The sequence below is a fragment of the Cinclus cinclus genome, chromosome 3, assembly GCF_963662255.1.
Source record: "Cinclus cinclus chromosome 3, bCinCin1.1, whole genome shotgun sequence".
Classification (NCBI taxonomy): Eukaryota; Metazoa; Chordata; class Aves; order Passeriformes; family Cinclidae; genus Cinclus; species Cinclus cinclus.
Window position 1 is genome coordinate 104,987,015 of NC_085048.1, and position 19,148 is coordinate 105,006,162.

The 19,148-nt window shown below is 46.5% G+C and overlaps 1 protein-coding gene across 1 annotated transcript; it reads left to right on the top strand.

Moving 5' to 3' along the window:
- Positions 1–14,460: 14,460 nt before the first annotated feature.
- Positions 14,461–17,948, top strand: BMP2 (bone morphogenetic protein 2). Its single transcript, XM_062489435.1, has 2 exons — positions 14,461–14,812; positions 17,104–17,948. The coding sequence occupies exons 1-2, from the start codon at positions 14,461–14,463 to the stop codon at positions 17,946–17,948; spliced, it is 1,197 nt and encodes a 398-aa protein (XP_062345419.1).
- Positions 17,949–19,148: the final 1,200 nt, after the last annotated feature.

Below are 19,148 nucleotides of genomic sequence, written 5' to 3' on the forward strand. Positions count from 1 at the left end.
AGATTTTTTTAGTAGGACTCATTGTGATAAGGTAATGGTTTTTAACTAAAGGACAGTAGATTTAGATTAGATATAAGGAAGAATTTTTTTTTATGATTATGGGATTGCACAGGTTGCCCAGAGGGGTGGTAGATGCTCCATCCCTGGACACATTCAAGGTGAGGCTGATGAGGCTCTGAGCAACCTGATCCAATTGAAAATATCCCTGCTCACTGCAGGGTGGCTGGACTGAATGACCTTCAAAGGTCCCTTCCAACCCAAATTATGCTGTGATTCTGTGAAATCCTCCTTTAGGCACTCCACGAACTCTGTGTGTACTCCATCAGTTCTCCTAATTAAAATGACAGTAAGGAAAACTGAGAAGCAAGGACAAATGAGCTGATGTGAGGGTGCAGCCTCACAAACACTTTAGGAGCAGCCACACGACCTTGAGGAGAAAGCTGGAGGTATTGATGCAAACCCACTCCTATCCAAACCAGCACCTATGTCAGAGGTGTGCATTACACAGGGCAGCCGAAGCGTGGGGTTGGCAGGTTGGTGGCACCTGCTTGCACCTTGGCAAACACAAACAGATGGTTACAGCACAACTGTTTGTGTTATTTGAGATCGAAATCTTAACAGCTAATTAGTAACTCATTAAGGTTCTATTTACATAGCTAATGAAGGTAATTTATGAGGAAAGAAAACATCTGAGACTCCCCAGCACAGTCTATTGAGCTGTGGTGGAGTAGACAGCCAACTGCATTTAGAGCCTCCTTTTTTCCTGGATAAAAGGGGCAACAAATAGACATTCATCCATGGGGAAGTGTCACTTAAACTTCCCTGTACTTCAATTCCCACTAATCAAGGGCAATGAGTTCTCCATTCTCCATCCACTATTTAGGGTACTGACTTCTAAGCAGACAAAGGCAAAAGGCATGGTTTGCCTTGGTTTGTTTGAATCTCAAAAAAAGGAAGAGGGATGTCATCAGACACGGTCAAAATACATGCATTGGTCCTATTCAGCCCGTTTCAGAGGAGGTCTGTGTGTTACTGAAGGTAATCCAGGGTTTACTGCAGAGCAGTCTGAATTTGTCATTCCCAAGTTCAGGGAAATATTTGCTAAATGGGTTTCTCTAGTGAAAAATTAGTTTCTTGACTTCTTTAAAGAAGTAGAAGTATCCAGAGCAGTGCTTTGAGTGGCTGTGCTTACCTGCCTTGGCATTCCAGTGCTCCTCTGCTTTCTTGGCAGAACTGCTTAGAAAAGACAATCTTTTATGAGTAAGAGAAACACTTGTTTCTCATCAAAACCAAATATTGACATTTCCTGCCTGCTAAACCTTTTGTTCTTGAACCACTGTTAAGGAAAAATATTTACAAAGATAGGAGAAAGTCTGAAGCTAGAGCCCATATGGGGATCATGGGAGACTGTCTGAGGAAAAGATCACAATGTTTTGTCATGTTCAGGCTGGGATAAGTCCCAGAAATACCAAGACACTCTAACAACTGTTTTTTAGGAAGGAGTAGGTCTTCAGCTGGGTTGAGTACTCACAGTTTCAGCTGAGCTTTATAAATTCAGTGGATTTAGACTTCCTATTCCTCTCCAAGACTTCAAACGGGAACACTGAAAAGCTACAAACCAAAGCTGAGCTAAAACAAAAACTGTTCTGTGTCACACTAGTACATATTCAGACCCAAAAGAAGCTATAGAAAAATGTGAATCTGTAATTATGATCTGATTGTAATTAGGAGCAAATTGCACTCTCGAGATTAAACCACTGGTAGAGGTTGTAGAGAACTTTTGTAGAGCTTTGGGTGAGCACAGGAGATTAAATATCTAATGATGACATTTGGGCAATAAAATCAGAAATAATCTGTCTTCTCTTCTTCACTAATAACTCCTTAATCACTCATGGTCTTCCTGAGAATTTCTGTGGTGAAATTCTCAAATTCGCTGGCTTTTCCTCCCTTTGCCACTTATGGTGCAGTGGAAGCTCTGGATTCTCATGCTCTTGCTGATCCAGCTGGTGCAGATCACATGGGCACCATTCTCAGGGAGACCAGGTCACCCAGGAAATCAGCTTGGGAAAATCACTCCTCTTTTTTCATATGCCCTTGTTGCTCCTCCCCCCATTCCTGTGTGTGTATCTCTCTTGCACTAAAAAGAAAAAAGAGAATTTTAAAAAGGCAAAAAAAAATCTTTGAAGGCTTCAATATCAAATATAAGCTTACTTGAGCTTTTTTTGCCCTTTTTTTAAAATCTAGAAAAGCTTATGTTCACTCAAAATAGCAATTACTTGAATCTAATTGGAACCATTTTATGTAGCTCCGAACTCATTGTTTGATCTCAATAATAAATGAACTTACAAAATATTTTTGTTACTAAAAGGATTGTAATTGTGCAGGCCAGATAATCAATAACAATTTCCTTTTGTGGGCCTAATGTCAGCCTCATTTGATTTTGACCAAAACCTTAGCTGAAGCATTAGCTACTGTACCTTCAGCTATAGCATGGAAGGGAACATGGTTCCTATAGATTATTAAATCCTGGTTTACAAGTTAAAGACTTGAACTGATATTTACTTATTAAATGAATTTGCATTGCATTTAAATATAAAGGAAAGAATATATTTGTAATGTAGAAGTTCCATCCTTGATCAGGACCCCAGCGAGTGAAGTGTTGTGCATGTTCTTCAAGAAGATTTTACTCTGCAGACACACCAGCTCTTTGAACCTGTTTATGGCAGCAGTTTTGGCAGAAGAGATGGAACAGGGCTGGGAGGAAAATATCTGTTGGGAGAGATAGTGGGGCTTTGCTCAGCCCCTGGGCTTCGCTCAGCTACGTTGTTTGGGACTTTGTTCCTGGCAGCCAGGCTGGCTTCAGAAAGTTCCTGTGCTGAGCAGAGGGCAGACACAGCAAGAAGGGAAGGGTCCTTCACCTCTGGAATAAATTAGCCATGTGGAATGCCAAGCCTGAATCCAAACAAGGGGTTATCAAACTGCAGCAGAGGTGGGAGAAATGGCTTTGCAGTGCTTGTGCAGAAACCCTGATGCCTCCTGCCCAGTATGTGGCTCAATAGTGAAGGAATAAAACTTGATTGAGGTTTGACTGAATAATTGTCTCTAGGACTGATTGCTTTTGGGACCATATGTTCATCTGGTGAACTGAATAAAAACATCTTCACGTCCATCACTAAGCTTTTTTAAAAAAGAAAACAAAGCTGAGATAAAATTCTGCCCAAAGAGGTATTGGTCACACATCCTTATGTGGCAGCAGCACTTTCTGCCAAACATCCCTGCTCCTCTCCCTCCCCCTGGAGCCTCTTCCCCCCTTTCACCTACCAGCAGAGCAACATGTACAATTGCTCCCTAACCCAGAGAAAATAGTCAGAGTTATCTTAAATGTCTGGAGAAGTTTCATCCTAACTTGGAGAGACCTGAGGTAGGGAATGGTTGGATGTGAGAAGTGGAGGAGGCCCTCAGTGAGGTTGTGGGAGGAAAAGGCGATCTCTCCTGGCTCCCTGCAACCAAGACAGGGTTTATGGCCATAGAGTGACAGCCCAGTTAAGAGAATGCCAGTCACAAGGTGGGTGTCAGTTTGGACCAGCTCATGGACCAAACACAAGCCAGAACTCTGTTGTGGTACTTGCCATAGGTGTGCCAGTGCAGAGCTCCATTGATCCTGGCAATCCTGTGCACAGTTTGTGGCAAACACCCCTCAGCCCCTCTCGGGGAATGAGCACTGGGTGTTCAGAAGCCTTCTCACCTCCCCACAGCTCTAGCTCCCTGGGGTCCCACCCCAGCCTGACCCAGAGCTGCTCTTTGGATCACCGCAGCTCTGCTTTCAAGTGGTTTCCCCTCTGGGTGCCTTTAAACACTCCCTTATCAACAGCTCCTGTGAAGATAAAAGTGCGTTCAGCTGGGTGAAATCCCCACCAGCTAATTGAAGTGCTGACAGCCTTAACCCAGGTCCTGCATCCTCTGGGCAGGCAGAGGTGGGCATGGCCTTGGGAACACCTACCCTAGTCCACACTGCAGTGCCTGGGAACACATCCAAAGCCAGTGACTGTGGTTCTGTCAGGACACCCGTGTGCCTTTGGGCGGGCCAGGAAGTTCTGTCCCAGGTGGTTTCTCACCGTGGTTTGTTCTGACATCTCTGGGACCATCTCCAAGCAGCAGTTTGCATGCAGCCATCCCACTGAGGAAGTCAGCAGTGAAGCAGGCTTTTCCATGCCAGCTGGCCTCCATGCCCAGGAACGTTCCCAGGCGCACTGGATTGACTAGTAGAGATGTAGCCTCAGAGGAAGAGATACGAACAGAGCTGTGGGTCTAGCTTGCTCCCATGGAATTTGGCCCTGGACTTTGGAAGAAGAGGGTTTCGCTTCTCTGAAAATGCAGTGGGTTCAAAAGGAAACATGGAGCTGTGGGAAGAGAAGGAAGCAGGGAATAAGGTACACTTCTGTCAGGGCTCTGAGACTGGGCAGTGATACAACAGATCACTTTAGCATTGCTACCTGCATTTCTGTTTAATGCCCTAAAGTGGGTTTAATAGTGTTTGCCGCACAAGTGAAGGAACAGCTGCAATTTCAGTAACCTGGGAAGAAACTAGAGGCAGTCTGCCCTTTGAATCCTCATTTCTAGCCAGAAATCCTTGTCTTCCTTCAGCACAGCTGGGTGGCTGAAATCCTCCAAGGTGCAGGTGCCAAGTTCCAATTGCCCACTCTACACCACTGCTTTAGTAAGGGCGAGACAGAGATTCCCTTCGGAGGGTCACAGAGTTGGCTTGGAATGGACCTCAAAGAGCATCCGGCTCCAACCCCTGCCGTGGACAGAGACACCTCCCACTAAGCCAGGCTGATCCAAGCCCCATCCAGCCTGGCCATGAACATTTCCCCACAGTTAATTTGGGGTTTCCTTTTCCCCCTTAAGATGGAATTTCTTGCTGCAGTTTCTTCCACTCCTGGATGGGAAATATAACAATAATAGAAAAGCTCAAAGACTCCTCATTCAGGGGATTTATGTATCTTTTTCTGGTTTTATTACATTGTTTATATCAAAGTAGTGGTATTAGAAATGGTTTTTAACAGTAGCAGGACTAATGAAGAGGTTGCTGGGAGCAGTTATTCCCCTCTTGAAGAACGTTGGAAAATACTATTTCTCTGAACACAGTGGTGATACTCCTGCTAACCTGCAGCTCTGCTTAAAAACGTTAAAAGCTTAAAAGCTTAATAATTTAAATTATGACCATGAGGCAGCTCAGAAGGCTCCTTTCCACGTGGGGTTTTGGGAAAGCCACAGAGCAAATGGCGTTCAGCTGGGATAGCAATGATTTCACTTCATCTTAAGAGGAATAAATCTTAGTTTTATCATATAAGTAGATATTCCTTTGGAGAGTTCGTAGAAAAGCTTTTTCATAGTTTTAGACCTGGAAAATTGAGCTTGTTTTATCAGAACGTGTCCAATATTGTAAATGAATGAAAGGAAGAAAGGAAAAAATAATATTGACATATTATTTCAGTGGTGTATTTTTTTAATCTATCACAGTTCCTCAGAATTAATGTCTGACATTTTAGAAGTTGCTTAGGGGGGAAAAAAAAGATATACAAAACAGTCTACTTTTTATTAAGTTTATTTTGTAAGGAAACTATTTTCCCACCAGCTGCAGAAATGAATGTCACATTCAATTGCACAACTTGGATTTTCAATTTTCCACTGGTATGGAGAGAGCAGCCCTAATTTTTCCAAGGATTTATTCACAAACTTGAGTTTCAGGTCCTCAGGATTCTTCCTAGGCTGTGTGAGCATATGAACCAGGACTTATAGTTCGTTTAAAATTATTTAAGGTATTAATTTTGGGCTTGTGGTGATCTTACTTCTTTCCTGATTCAAGTGCTGGCTGCCCTTTCTGGCAAAGACGGGCAGGAAGAATTTTGGGGCAGTTTCTTTTTTGAAATCCATTGGCTATCAGGGCTTATGCAGAGGTCTGTGATATACAAAGGAAGGCAAAAAACAAGGGCGACAGTCAAAGGTAAAAAAGAAATGAAGTTTATTCCATGCTTCCCCAGCTCCCCAGTTTGTTTGTTTAGTATTTTAATTTATTTGAAAGGAGTTTATTCCATGGCTGACTAAAGGAATGTATACAATGTTTAGTACACCCACCTTAAGTGGATGTGAATGTTTACTGAGCCACTACACCTGAATACTGGCGAGGAAACAGAAAATATAAGGAAAGGCAAATCTCCCACAGTAACACAACACCTAAGGCTGCCTAAGTCCAGGTGGAAAAAGCAGAATTGATGGGAATCATGGAATTAGTAACTGGACGATACTGCACATCATGGATGTTTCATGGCACTGCTTTTCCAGGCTAATCCTGAACAGGCTGATGAATGAACTTACTTTAATGAGCACATGAAGTGAGGGTAGATAGGTCACTGAAAAGACCAGAAAAAAGCAGGAAGCCGAGGTGTGGTGAGGGAAGGCAGTTAAAGGTATTAAGGAATATAAAGGTTGGCCCAGGCTTTCCCAAAGTGCTGAGCAGATTGGCTGCACAACACCTGTCCTGCAGTGGGGCCTAGAAAAAAGCAAAGAGAGGAGGTGATGGCACAGCAAATGAGGGAATTCAGTGTGTCCCTCTCCTATGGATACTGATCCAGGTTGGGAACAAATCTGTATGGGGATACCCTGACTGGTACCTTTATTATCCTGACCAATGCTTTAAAAACCCCTCTCTCTTCAGTGTAAATGGACTCTTAGCACATCGGAGCTTTTCTCTCTAGTCGAATGGGATTATCATATTCCTGCTAGGATTTATGGGTTGCAGTAGGAACTGTGGACAAGGCACTGAAGGAATTCATCACAAAACTATTTGTTAGTAGGTTTGGTATCAGGCTTTTAAAAAAATGTCTCCACAAGCTGACCACTGAATATCTTATTTGAAGTTTTGTGATTTTAACCCAAAGACTGTGTCTAACCTACTTATGCATTGTTGAAGATCTGAGTGTGACATCCACAGGTCTTTGGTCCCCTGTGTACCTCTCAATAAAAAAATCCTTTCTCTGGTCTCTGCCCCTTCTTTCCTCCTGTAAAATGGAGACAGTGGAAATTTCTCCCCTTGGAGAGGAATATGGAGGGTGGATACAGGGAGATGACTTTGACTATGACTCTATGACTTTAAGGTTCCAGATGTTCTGAGGATAAACAGTACCTTGCAGCAGTTGAATGTGTGCTGCTATTAGTTCATCCCTGCAATCTGGAATGTACTTTCTGGAATGCTGCAGAGGGAGTGCTGGAGTGGACAAGAGCCGGAAACAGTCAAAGGATGCCGTCCTCCTCAGACCCCTCCCAGTCAGTAGCTTTTGTAGCAAACAGGCTCCCAGATAAAAGTTCTGTGGTGATGTTTGAATGGGGACTTGTGCCCATAGGAGCCCTTCTGGAATCTGGGAACAAGGGATGGGATTGAAAGCAACTTGCAAATGGATTTGGTGCCAGCACGAAGCAGGTGCAGCAGCTGATCACTTGTGCCGAGCCCATGCCATGGAGCAAGCACAAATCTTCACTGTTGCTCTCTGTAGTTCTGCCTAGTCTAAGAGGATATTTAAAAATTGGAATAATAATGACCTGAGCAAACATGACTTTGCAGCAGCAAATAAAATTGCAAGCATTCACTATCAAAGGCAAAGAAGTGTTAGAGAACAAGAATGCCTGATGATGCAATGTTTTTCATCCTGCAACAGAGCACAGAAAACCTTTTCATATGCCCTAAATCTGCAGCTACAATAAAGCCTTCATACAGACAATCTGCTTAAACAGAACGTCACACTTGCCTTTATTTTATTTTAATTGCAAAACATTATCCAGTTTCACTGCTAAAATATGCACTTCTTAAGGCAATATGCGTAACTTTATTTTATCCTCCATTTTGCTTGACGTCATCTCTGCAGTGATGCAATCATAAGCTCTTGAAGTGGACCATCTATTACGCAGCCTTTTCCCTTTCTTGTGGGAGAACACCCTCACCTCATTGTCTTCCTAACAAGACTTATATAATTAAAAAATCCCACTTTGCTCCAAATCTTCTGACCAGAAGAATTGGCATCCCTGTCTCTTCATTGCTTAAACATGTAAGCCTGTACCACCAAAACAAGTAGGAACTTTGCCACTGTCTTTGAGGCAAGATTGAGCCTTGGGATCCCAGATATTTGAGATTATTATTGGTATTAGCCTAATATTTAACCCCAAGCAACGGCAGTGACTAACTCTTAGTGCTTTTGCTTGAAGGTCTTGCAGAAACTTACTAGTGAGGGTCAGCGTGATCATCCCATTTCCACGGTGGGAGAACCAAAGCACTAGGGAAAGTAAAAGGAGACATTCTTATTTCTGGGAAGAGAACTGAGATCTTCTGAATCAGCTCATGGCCTACTGATTTGCCCTAGTCTCTGACTATTCCTATTGCATGGAATCAAATGTGCATCAGTGGTGACAGTGCCTCAGAATCTGTCCAGTGATGGCTTGGTCGTTCTCCAGGCTGTACTGAGGTGCTGTGGCATTTTCACCTCTTCATGATAAAAGCCACAGGTGAAATGCTGGATTTTGAAATCTGGAACTTTGCAGCATCAAAGTTAAAAAACCCCACTTTTTAAAAAAAAGTTATATTAGCCTCCACTTTACCTCTTTCCCCAGTAATTTTATTACAAATTGTAGGAATTTGTCTTGCAGTTTCAAAACTGCTCAGCCCCATGAACTGATTGCTGCAGCCTGCATTTGCAGATGTAACAGAGCTGGGAGCAACCGCTCTCGTTCACTAGCAGTGGAGACATACTGGAAATTGAGAAAATCCTAGGTCTGCATTGTGTTTCCTGATAAATTCTGATTTCCCTGCATCTATGGTGGAGAGCAAGCTGAGATTTGATTAATGAAATTGAGACTCACTGTGAAACAGAGTAACAGCTTTGAAGAGCTGCCAGATTTCAGCAAAGGTGAATAAAAAAGAAATAGATATTTCTGAATAAGCTGCCTTTCCTCTCTTCAAAAACAAATCACCTTCTTGTGAATTATCTTCTCAGGTGAGAATCCATCCTTCACAGAACAGGAGACAGGCTGTGCAGCAGAGCCAGTTGATAGATGTTAAAAGACAAACCACCAAAAGGCAAATATGTCTTTGGAAAACATTATTAGTAGTATTTTAAAGAACAGCCCCACATTATATTCACACAGATGCAAACAGGAAGCACAGCTCAGGAAAAAAAAAGCTTTCAGATAATCTGTATCCATTACAAAGGCAAAACCTCAACATCACTAACACATCTTAACTCATTTTCAGTCGTTGCCCTGCTCACATTTGATGCTGTAACCTGTATATGTTTCATACTTCAGCACAGACTTCGATCAAGAGGTTTATTCACAGAAATGTGCAAAATCCATAAAAAAAAGCTCACTACTATTAACATTTCATGTCTCACATACTTCTCATATCCAGGAGTCCGTGGTCTAAAGTGGGAATTTTCAAAAATGCTCTGTGTTGGTCACACAGGGCTGCTGGAGCCAGTAGTAAAATTTTGAGTATTGCTGTGCACAGAGTGATGTGAGTTTGGGTCTCTATCTAGACCAGAATTTAGGCCATTTTGTTCAGGATTGTGAGCTGTGGTCACAGACCCCAGAGAGTCTTTCTCATCTAGGTCCGTTGGAAAGGACACTATGTTGTGGCAGTCTATAAATGTGATTTTGTACAGGATTTGTAAGAAAAAATTCTGGGGGAAGAGAAGATTTTCTTCTTTCCTGTCTACCCTGGAAAAAGGACTCTCACCTTGTTGTAAAACATGTCCTTATTTAGATACTCTTCCACCCTTTTACTAAAAAAAAAACACAACAAAACCTGAAGTTGATATCTATCAGCTGGGTTTGGGTCCTAGCAAGGAACACCTGGATCTGAAACATTGAAACATTAGCAGCAGGTGCCACTAATTGAGTACTGACTGGCTAAACACCTGCCAAAAAAAAAAAAAAAAAAGAAAAAAAGAAAAGACAAAAAAAAAAAGGAGTGCATGCAGTAAAGAAGAAAGAAATGAATCAGTGTAGTCAAGTATGCAGAGTTCTGGGGGAAGAAGTGAAATCTCACTAAGGAAATTAACAACTATTCACAGGTTTACTAAAACAGATCTTTTCAGCATAAATGGTGGTTTCTCTGTCTGGCAGAACTTGGGCTGAAGAGCAGGATTACTCTGGAAGTAACTCTGTAAAATGCAATGACATTGTGAGAGTCCACCTCGATGGGGCTGGATATTTAGCTGATGTACCACTCAACTCCTCACTTTCACAGAGCTTGTGAGGAATTTCAGCTGCAGGAAATGCACTGGTTGAGCTTTATTTTCTTTATCTCAAGTGTGCTGCTGCACAGCTCTAGGAGTAGGAATGGGTCAAGGGCTCGTTTGTGGAGCTGGAAGTCTGGATGGCCACATCCAGGCATGTTTGTCCTTCAATTCATTGTAGCTAAATACACCTGTCTCTAATTCTCTCTGTAATCGTGTAGATGCTTCTCAGCTGGTGAGCTCAGGTGTGCTGGTGCTGGCATGCAGTGGAGCAGGCCTGAACAAAAGGCAGAATTTAGTCAGTTTTTGTGCTGAGGTGGCATGGATCACAACTAAACCTTCAGGGGTGGCACTTTGAAGGTTTTTCTCTTGTATTTCAGGGTCCTACCTCAATGGAGCTGCATCTGCCTTGGTGAGAAATCTCTCTGTGGGGAAGGTGGGGGGTCATGGCTGAGGTTCTGGTGTTGGTGGGTGCATGCCAGTGCACTCAGGGAGCATGTTAGAGGTATTTCAGTGGTGTTTTTTGGGGCCTCAGGGAACCAGGTAGGAAGGCAGAGTTGCTGCCCCAGCAGCTCTGGATCAGATAGACTGAGACATGACAAAGTATAAGGGCAAGGTGTTTTATGGCCAAGAGAAGACTCTGAGAGCTTATTTATACTTAAAAGCAGAGAGGGGCAAACCTACAAGACGCTGTTGATATCAAGCCAGAGCATATGCAGGCCTTCAGAGCAACGACAAACACGTTTCTTCCTTCTAAGGCTCGTTATCCTAATATAGAAAGCTCCTGGAGATAACGCTGTGCCGGGCATACAGTAGAGCCTGTGCTCCAGGCACAGGGAATAAGTGTTAAGGCAAGAAATGACTTTTTCCTGGCATGACCCACTAGGATTGAACTGGAATGGCAATTAGAAGTTGAAGTGCTCATTTAATGTCAGTGATGTGTAAACTATGTTGCCATTGTTATTTTAGTGCTGATTTACATAATTGGCATACCCTGAAGTCACACTGCACGATCTTTCAGTTCATGCTAAAGACTTGCAGGAAGTCATAAAATTAAACATTATCTGTGCTGGAATGCAACAGAAAAACGACTCAGCTTTTGAGGGATTTCACCTTGCTAGGTGTCCCCTCTCCCACCGTGTGCTTGGCGGCAAGTGAAAATCAGGTTAGTGAGTGTTGGGAGCTGTTGGCATGAAGGAGCTTTGGCAGCTCTTTAATTAAGCTGCTGCAGTTCTGGGGTGGTTTGTTTTGCTGGTATGTACCTCCCTGGGCGAGCTCTTCATCCTGCAGGGATGCTTCATGGGAGTTGCTGGAGTCATGATAGGAAAGCCAAGGAAAGAAGGTCCACAGGAGGAATTATTGCAGCCTAGATGCGCTGAATTCCTGTCTCAAATCAGCGTTCTTCCTACACTAAAAAGTCACAAATTGGAGGGAAAAGGCTGCTCCCAGAGGAGGAGAAGGTAAGGGAGCTCTCTCAGTTGTTATTGCTCTAGGTCCTCCTCCGCAGTAATTCAAGGTGTCACAGTCTGGCTGTGCGTTTTGCAAATTAAGCCCCTGAGAGGTATTGGGAAGAGGAGGTGGAGCACAGAGCACTTGCCTTGCCGGGAAGGCACCAGGACCCCGGCTAATGATGGTGTGCCGATGGCTTTGATGAGGACCCTAAATTGCTAGGTATCGCATACCTATGCAAGGGCCTGGCCCTACTACAGAGCCCAGGCAGGCAACCAAGGGATGGGGCAAAGGACGCAGCCCCGCTCGCGAGTTACTCTTTGTATCAGGAAGCGATCGAGGGATACAGTTGAGATCGGGAGCCCAGTCGCGCTGGGCATGGACCTGCCTTCTCCAGCCGCGCCACCGCTGTCCTACTCCATGGGTGATGCCACGAGCTATCGCGGCTGTAGCTCGGGGGGCACCGGCGGCTCCCGGCCCCGCGGGGAGCGCGGCTCAGCCCTGGGGCAGGTGCGGGGCTGCGGGCGGCCGGTTCGCCCCGGGCCGGGCGATCCGTCGGCGTTCCACCACTGGAGGGCAGCCACATCTTAAAAAAAAAACAACCGGCCCAACCCCTCCGCCGCCCTCACGGGGCTGAACCCGCATCGGATGCGCCTCGGCAGCGCTGCGGGAGGAGACTTCTCCCGAGTCCGGGCGCTTCTCTTTCGGAGAGCGAGGAAAACCCCAAATTTCCAACCCTCGCCCCTGACTCAGGCAGCGGGCTCCACGCTGTGGTGGGGGGAGAAAAATAAGTACATATATATATATATATATATATTTTTTTTTTTAGTAGTTCTAGAGCGCCGGGATTCTCCCGGTACCTTACGTGACCTTCGCACCTTACCACCCCGGCAGTCCGGGGCACGGCGCTAATCCGATTTGCGGCGGCGGAGCGCTCAGGCTGTACAATGGGTCATTGTTCGAGCTGGCCCGGTACCGTTCCGCCACTGCAGCCCGGAGCGGGACGCGGGACCGGGCGGCCGGGGGTCTTTCTGCATCGGATCAGCCGCCGGTACCACAATTTAACGGGACAGCCGCCCGCCCCATCCCTCGCCCCGGCGGCACTGCGACCCGGGCGCGGGCGGCAGCCGCGGCGAGGGAGGGAGCGGGCAAGGGAGGAGGGAGGGAAGGAGCGAGGGAGGGAGGCGGCGTCTCCTTTAAAAGCCGTGCGGGGCCGCAGCCCGCTCCCACAGGGCGGCTGTGATTGGCGCGGGCCCCCGAGCCTCCGGGGTCGTGACATCGCCTCGCAACAAAAAGCCCCGGCGGCGGCGGCGGGCGGCCACCCCCGGCCATGGTGCGGTGCGGGGCCGGCGGGGAGCCCGGCGCGGTGCCCTAGCGCGGCCGCTCCACGCGGGACGACGGCGGGCGGCTCCCCACTTTTTTTTTTTTTTTTTTTTTTTTTTTTTTTTTCCTCCCCCTCCTTCTTCCCCTCTTTTATTTACCCTCCTCCCTCCTTTTTCCTTTCTTTTTTTAAGGGAGCGGAGACAAGTCAAGCTTCATCTTGACGTTGCTGCGGGAGTCTCGGTAAATGTTCATCTGTCTGATGAGCGTGATGCAAAGGACATTTTTGAAAAGGAGCGTTTTAACTCCGTAGACACGTAGGGACCCATTCACGGACAGGCACACACACGCGAGGAGAAAGAAGAAGAAGCAACTTCACGATTGCTGCTTGTAAAAGGGAGAAGCTTTTTCCCTGGCTGGGACTTGCCTTCTGCCTCCTCAACCAGCTGCTAAAAGTATGTTTCCGAGGCGGACTGCACTTCAGGGAACTTCTATTTTCTGCTCGGCAGCTGTAGAGGAGCAGCAGCGAAGTTTGGAGTAACACCAAGTGATGCGGGAAAAACACCCCGAGAGCAGAACACCCTCCTGCAGACACAACCCCTGCTGCTGCACACAGGTATAGCTCCGGCGGTCGCAGATCCGCTGAAAGCCTTCTCGGCAGGATGACTCCGTGGGCCACGGCGGAGGTGCTAGCGCTCTGGAAGAGAGAGGGGGGACGGGACAATAATCATAACTATTATTACTATAATAATAATCAAGCCCAAAGTTTCACGGGGGAGAAGGTCATCCTGTGGGTTTGGCTAAGGACGTAGCAGGATATGAATTTTCCTCCTTCCCCTTCTTCCACTCTGCCGGGGGAAACAGCTCTCCTTTTCTCTCCGCTGACGGAAGCCGCTGCCCCGCCGCGGGGGAAGCGGAGCCGGCCCCGAGCTCCCGCGGCTCGGCTCAGCGGGCTGTGTGGGGGGAAGCCCGGTGGTCGGGACGGGAACTCAGCGGGGAGCTGGCTTTGCTGGGCAGCCGCCCCTTCCCTTCCCGGTGAGCGGCGGCGGGAGGCCCGGCCCGGCGCACACCTGCGCCCCGGCGGTGGCCCCGGCCGCGCCCCCTCCTCCCCTTCACCTCCGCGCTCCTTTGTTGCGGAGCGCCCCGCTCCGCTCCCCCGTCCCGCCTCGCTCCCTTTGATCTCCTGCCACGGGGATTTCGGTGCCGCTGCGCACCTGAAGCGGCCCCTCGGGGGGCTCCGCCGGCCGGTCCGTGGCGGGGGCTCCGCCGGCCATGGCCCGGCGCCGGGGTGGGTCCCACCTGCGGGCCGTCCCCGCCCGTCCCCCCCCCCCCCCCCCCCCCACTCCCCCGGCGCGGTGTCCGCGCTGACTGGCTCCCATCGCCTCCTCCTCCGCGCAGGTTGATCATGGTTGCCGTGACGCGCTCGCTCCTGGCGCTACTGCTCTGCCAGGCGCTGCTGGGCGGCGCGGCCGGGCTCATGCCGGAGGTGGGTCGGCGGCGCTTCAGCGAGCCGGGCCGCGCCGCCTCGGCCGCGCAGCGCCCCGAGGACCTGCTCAGCGAGTTCGAGCTGCGCCTGCTCCACATGTTCGGGCTGAAGCGGCGACCCAGCCCTGGCAAGGACGTCGTCATCCCGCCCTACATGCTGGACCTCTACCGCCTGCACGCGGGGCAGCAGCTGGGGCAGCCGGCGGCGCTGGGCTTCCCGCTGGAGCGGGCGGCCAGCCGCGCCAACACCGTCCGCAGCTTCCACCACGAAGGTACAGGCGGGAGGTGGCTGCGGGAGCGGAGGGGAGGGCAGGGCCGGAGGAGGAGCGGGGGGCGGATTCCTCCCGCCGGTACCGCGGGGTTCGCGCCGTGCGTCTCCCGGCTGGGTGCGCTGCCCGACGGGCTCTGCTGAGGAGCTCTTCCTCTGCTAAATCTCCTCTTTCCCGCTCGTCGTCCGCCGGGGCGCTCCAAGTTTACTGACTTTTCCCTCCCGCTTAAGCAGCGCGACTCCCTGTTAAGCGTTTCCACCGATCGCTGCTCTCCTGCGAGGCTAGAAAGCAGGGAAGGCTCCCTAATGCGCGGCTGAGCCGGGCCGCTGCGGAGGTTTCTAAACCTTGTCCAATCCTCTTGAGAGATCAATGAAACAATCGATCGCGACATCCTCGGGGGCTGCCGTCGAGGAGCGCTAGAGCCAGACCCACTCGGGCACGCGGTGCCCAGGCTGGCCAAAACCCCCTGGCCGCGCTCGGCTCTCGCCTGCGAGGCCTCCAGCAGCTCCTCCGCGGCACCTCCCCGGCTGCAGCCCCCCGGGGCGCCGATTGTCTGGGACAGACCCTCACTCCGCACTCGGGGGCGTTTCCCGGTCCCGTAGCCAAAGCAGCGGCTGTGGCATTAACCAGGCCCGTGGAGCCGGTGGGACGCGTGTCGCTCACGTGCTGTTTTTGGGAAGCGTTTCCCCAGGTTGTAATTGCTCCTGGCTGTGGCTCTCCGGTGCCGCTATGTAGTGTCCCCGCTGCAAAAGTAATGAAAACGTGGTTTCCCCCTGCTTTTAGAGTGAAGCTGTGTCAAAAAAAAATATTAATTAGCTTTTAAGTTTCTAAAAGGAAGCGGCCTTTGAGAAGTGGATGTGCTGTTTAGTGGAAAACCTTATGGTGAGGAAGATGAATGGTGAATTCTAACCTCTCCTCATCCACATTTCCCTACGTGGGAAGTAAAAACCTGGCAGTCAATAGGGAAAAACCAGTACGTGGGTTAGTCATGTTAAACCCAAGGACTGTGGGCAAGGGGCTGAATGAGAGAGGAGTTGAAAGTGCGAAGTTGATAAGGTTTAGGCAAATGTAAAAATCTGCAGTTTGAAGTAGTCATACGATTACAGCCAAAGCTGACTTTGTTGGAAAATCAGTGTTACAGTTTTTTAAAAATTTGGAAGAAAATCAATGTGACTCCCATTTTTTTCACTGAGTTCTCATTGCATTAGTGACTTCTTGAGAGCAGAAGTTTGTCTTGTGACCATTCAAAAATATTTGCACGTTAGCAAATACTGGTCTGGTCCTGAAAGACTATAAGGCTGAACCTTACCTTATGCAGAAATTTGTAATGTATTCGGAGGAGAATGGTTGCATGAATAAGAATTCCTAACAGCAGTTATGGCTCCCCCTTAGAAAGTGGGTTTTTTTTTCCACTTCAGTATGTTTAGCCCCAAAGTTAAAAACCATGAGAGAATTTTCTGTTGGGAAATACTTTTAACTTCTTAATGTATGTAGCAGCAATGTATCTAGCAACCCTAGGTATATTGTACTCCTGAAGCTCCATTCAGTTGTTACTCAAAGGTGGGAATGGCCTGGAGTTTAGTGATTGCTGGAATGACTGGTTTTGGTGGTTTAATAAACTTTTTGTTTGGAGGTGACTTTGTTTCATTATCCCTTCTCTATCCACCCCTATTTCAGCAGTTGAATCTTCCTGCTGTTCTTTATGGCCCTTTTGGGTAAATACTGGAGCGTGCCTCATAAAGTACCGTTATGGATGCTGAGTTCACTGTCTCTAATTAAACACACAAAAATACATACATTAAGATTTGTAGGTCACCTAAACTGCAGAGTAATGTTTTTCAGAATGGAGTTTAAGGGATTGATGTTAGAGCTGTGTTCTCAGAACAAATCATAAATGCGAGTTACCCAAAGTCTTCCACCAGTTTTAATGATTCTGCAGTAGCTATAGTGCTTGAGTTTTTCATTCATGTTCTTGAAATCCAAATTAATGCTGTATATTTCTTGCTTCTAATGGTAACTACCTGGAAGGCAAAGGCAGCCAGGATCCAATCCAAATGTGTAACAATGAATGAAACATTTTTTTTAACTTCATGCTATATATGCTTGCATAAACAAACTAACAAGGGACACAGTGTTTTCTGCCTGAAACTCTTTCAGGTCTTGTGTGTCACATATGGTAGCTGTCATTCAAAAGCTGCCATCAGCAGACAGTTTTAAGGGGTATTGGTTGTCTCAGTTTCTGATTTTTTCCTTTTATTTCTCTCTTTTTTATTTTCCCTGTTTAATCAAATTAGAAGTTTTGGAAGAACTGCCAGAAATGAGTGGGAAAACAGCACGGCGCTTCTTCTTTAATTTAACTTCCATCCCTAATGAGGAGTCTATCACCTCAGCTGAACTCCAGATTTTTCGGAAACAGGTGCACGGAGCCTTTGAGAACAACAGCAGCTACCATCACCGCATTAATATTTATGAAATTATAAAGCCAGCCACAGCCACCTCTAAGGACCCTGTCACAAGACTTTTGGACACCAGGTTGGTGCATCATAATGCAAGTAAATGGGAAAGTTTTGATGTAACGCCAGCTGTTTTGAGGTGGATTGCACATGGACAACCTAATCATGGGTTTGTGGTAGAGGTGGTTCACTTGGACAAAGAGAATAGTGCCTCCAAGAGGCACGTTAGGATTAGCAGGTCTTTACATCAGGATGAAGATAGCTGGTCTCAGCTCAGGCCATTGTTAGTGACGTTTGGGCATGATGGCAAGGGACACCCGCTCCATAAAAGAGAAAAGCGTCAAGCAAAACACAAACAGCGTAAACGCCACAAATACAGTTGCAAAAGGCATCCGTTATATGTGGACTTCAATGATGTAGGGTGGAATGACTGGATTGTTGCCCCGCCGGGGTATAGTGCCTTTTACTGCCATGGGGAATGCCCTTTTCCTCTGGCAGATCATCTAAACTCAACAAACCATGCCATTGTTCAGACTTTGGTTAATTCAGTGAATTCCAAAATCCCCAAGGCTTGCTGTGTGCCGACAGAACTGAGTGCTATTTCCATGCTCTACCTTGATGAAAATGAAAAAGTTGTATTAAAGAACTATCAAGATATGGTTGTGGAGGGTTGTGGGTGCCGCTAACACAGCAAATATATTAGACAAATGCAAAAAAAAAAATACCTGACACTTTAATATTTCCCAATGAAGACTTTATTTATGTAATGAAATGGAAAGAAAAAAAAACACAACTATTTTGAAAATATATTTATGTCTACGGAAAAGTTGGGAAAACAAATATTTTAATCAGAGAAATATTCCTTCAAAGATTTTAAATGTATTTTAGTTGTACATTTTATATGGGTTTAACCCCAGCACATGAAGTATAATGGTCAGATTCTTATTTTGTATTTATTTACTATTATAACCACTTTTTAGAAGAATAGCTAATTTGTATTTATATGTAATCAAAAAAGAAAAAAATATAGGGTTTGTACATAATTTTCCAGAATTGTAGCTGTTTCAATTGTGTGTATTTAAGTTGGAAAGAATACATGGAAGGTTACTATGGCAAAGTGCATAGCACATTTGCTTTCTGCTGTGCTACTGTTAAGGTCACAAGTTCAAGTCCAGAAAAAAGTGGATAATCCACTCTGCTGACTTTCAAGATTATATTGTACAATTCTCAGGAATGCTGCAGGGTGGGCTGTCCAATTCATGAGAACTGGCATCCTCTTTAGGTGGAACATTTGGATAAGAACCAGACGTTGCTGATCTAGTATAAGTACTGCTATTCCTAACTAATTTGCAGTGTGAATATAAGGGCCAATAGAAATCCTATGGGAGGTGGGGGTGGGGAAAGACTGAATCCTTTCTAGACCTACAGGAAAGTGAATGTTTGTTTCCTTTAAGAGTCCTTCCTTTAAAAGTCCTGGCCAAATATAAAATAATAAAAACTAAAATGTCATCCTTTTTTTTGTGATTATCTATGCTATAGAGAAATACTTACCTAATTTGTACTGGCCCTTGTCTTTAACAGTTGGAAAAGCCTTGCATACCTCCTGACCTCAGATGAGATCTCACTTCTGTGGAGTGTTACAGTGAAATTAATCTGCAGTTTTTGCCCTACATACAGCAAGCTGTTGTCATATGCAGCTTCCTCTCTAACCTCAGCTGATGGTTTTGCTGTTTGGCAGATTAGCCTCTCTTCATTTCCAGGGTTTTGTGTTGGAATCCTTTTTTTTCCTTCCCAAATGTTTAAATCTATTTCAGATAATAAATCTTAGAATTCTGATATTTCTTTCTGAGAAGTCAAGTCTGTAAGAAAAAATAGTTCACTTGTGC

Coding starts and splice junctions, on each gene's coding strand:
- BMP2 (XM_062489435.1), top strand. CDS start 14,461: ATGGTTGCCGTGACGCGCTCGCTCCTGGCGCTACTGCTCTGCCAGGCG. Junction 14,813..17,103: donor CCGCAGCTTCCACCACGAAG/GTACAGGCGGGA, acceptor TAATCAAATTAG/AAGTTTTGGAAGAACTGCCA.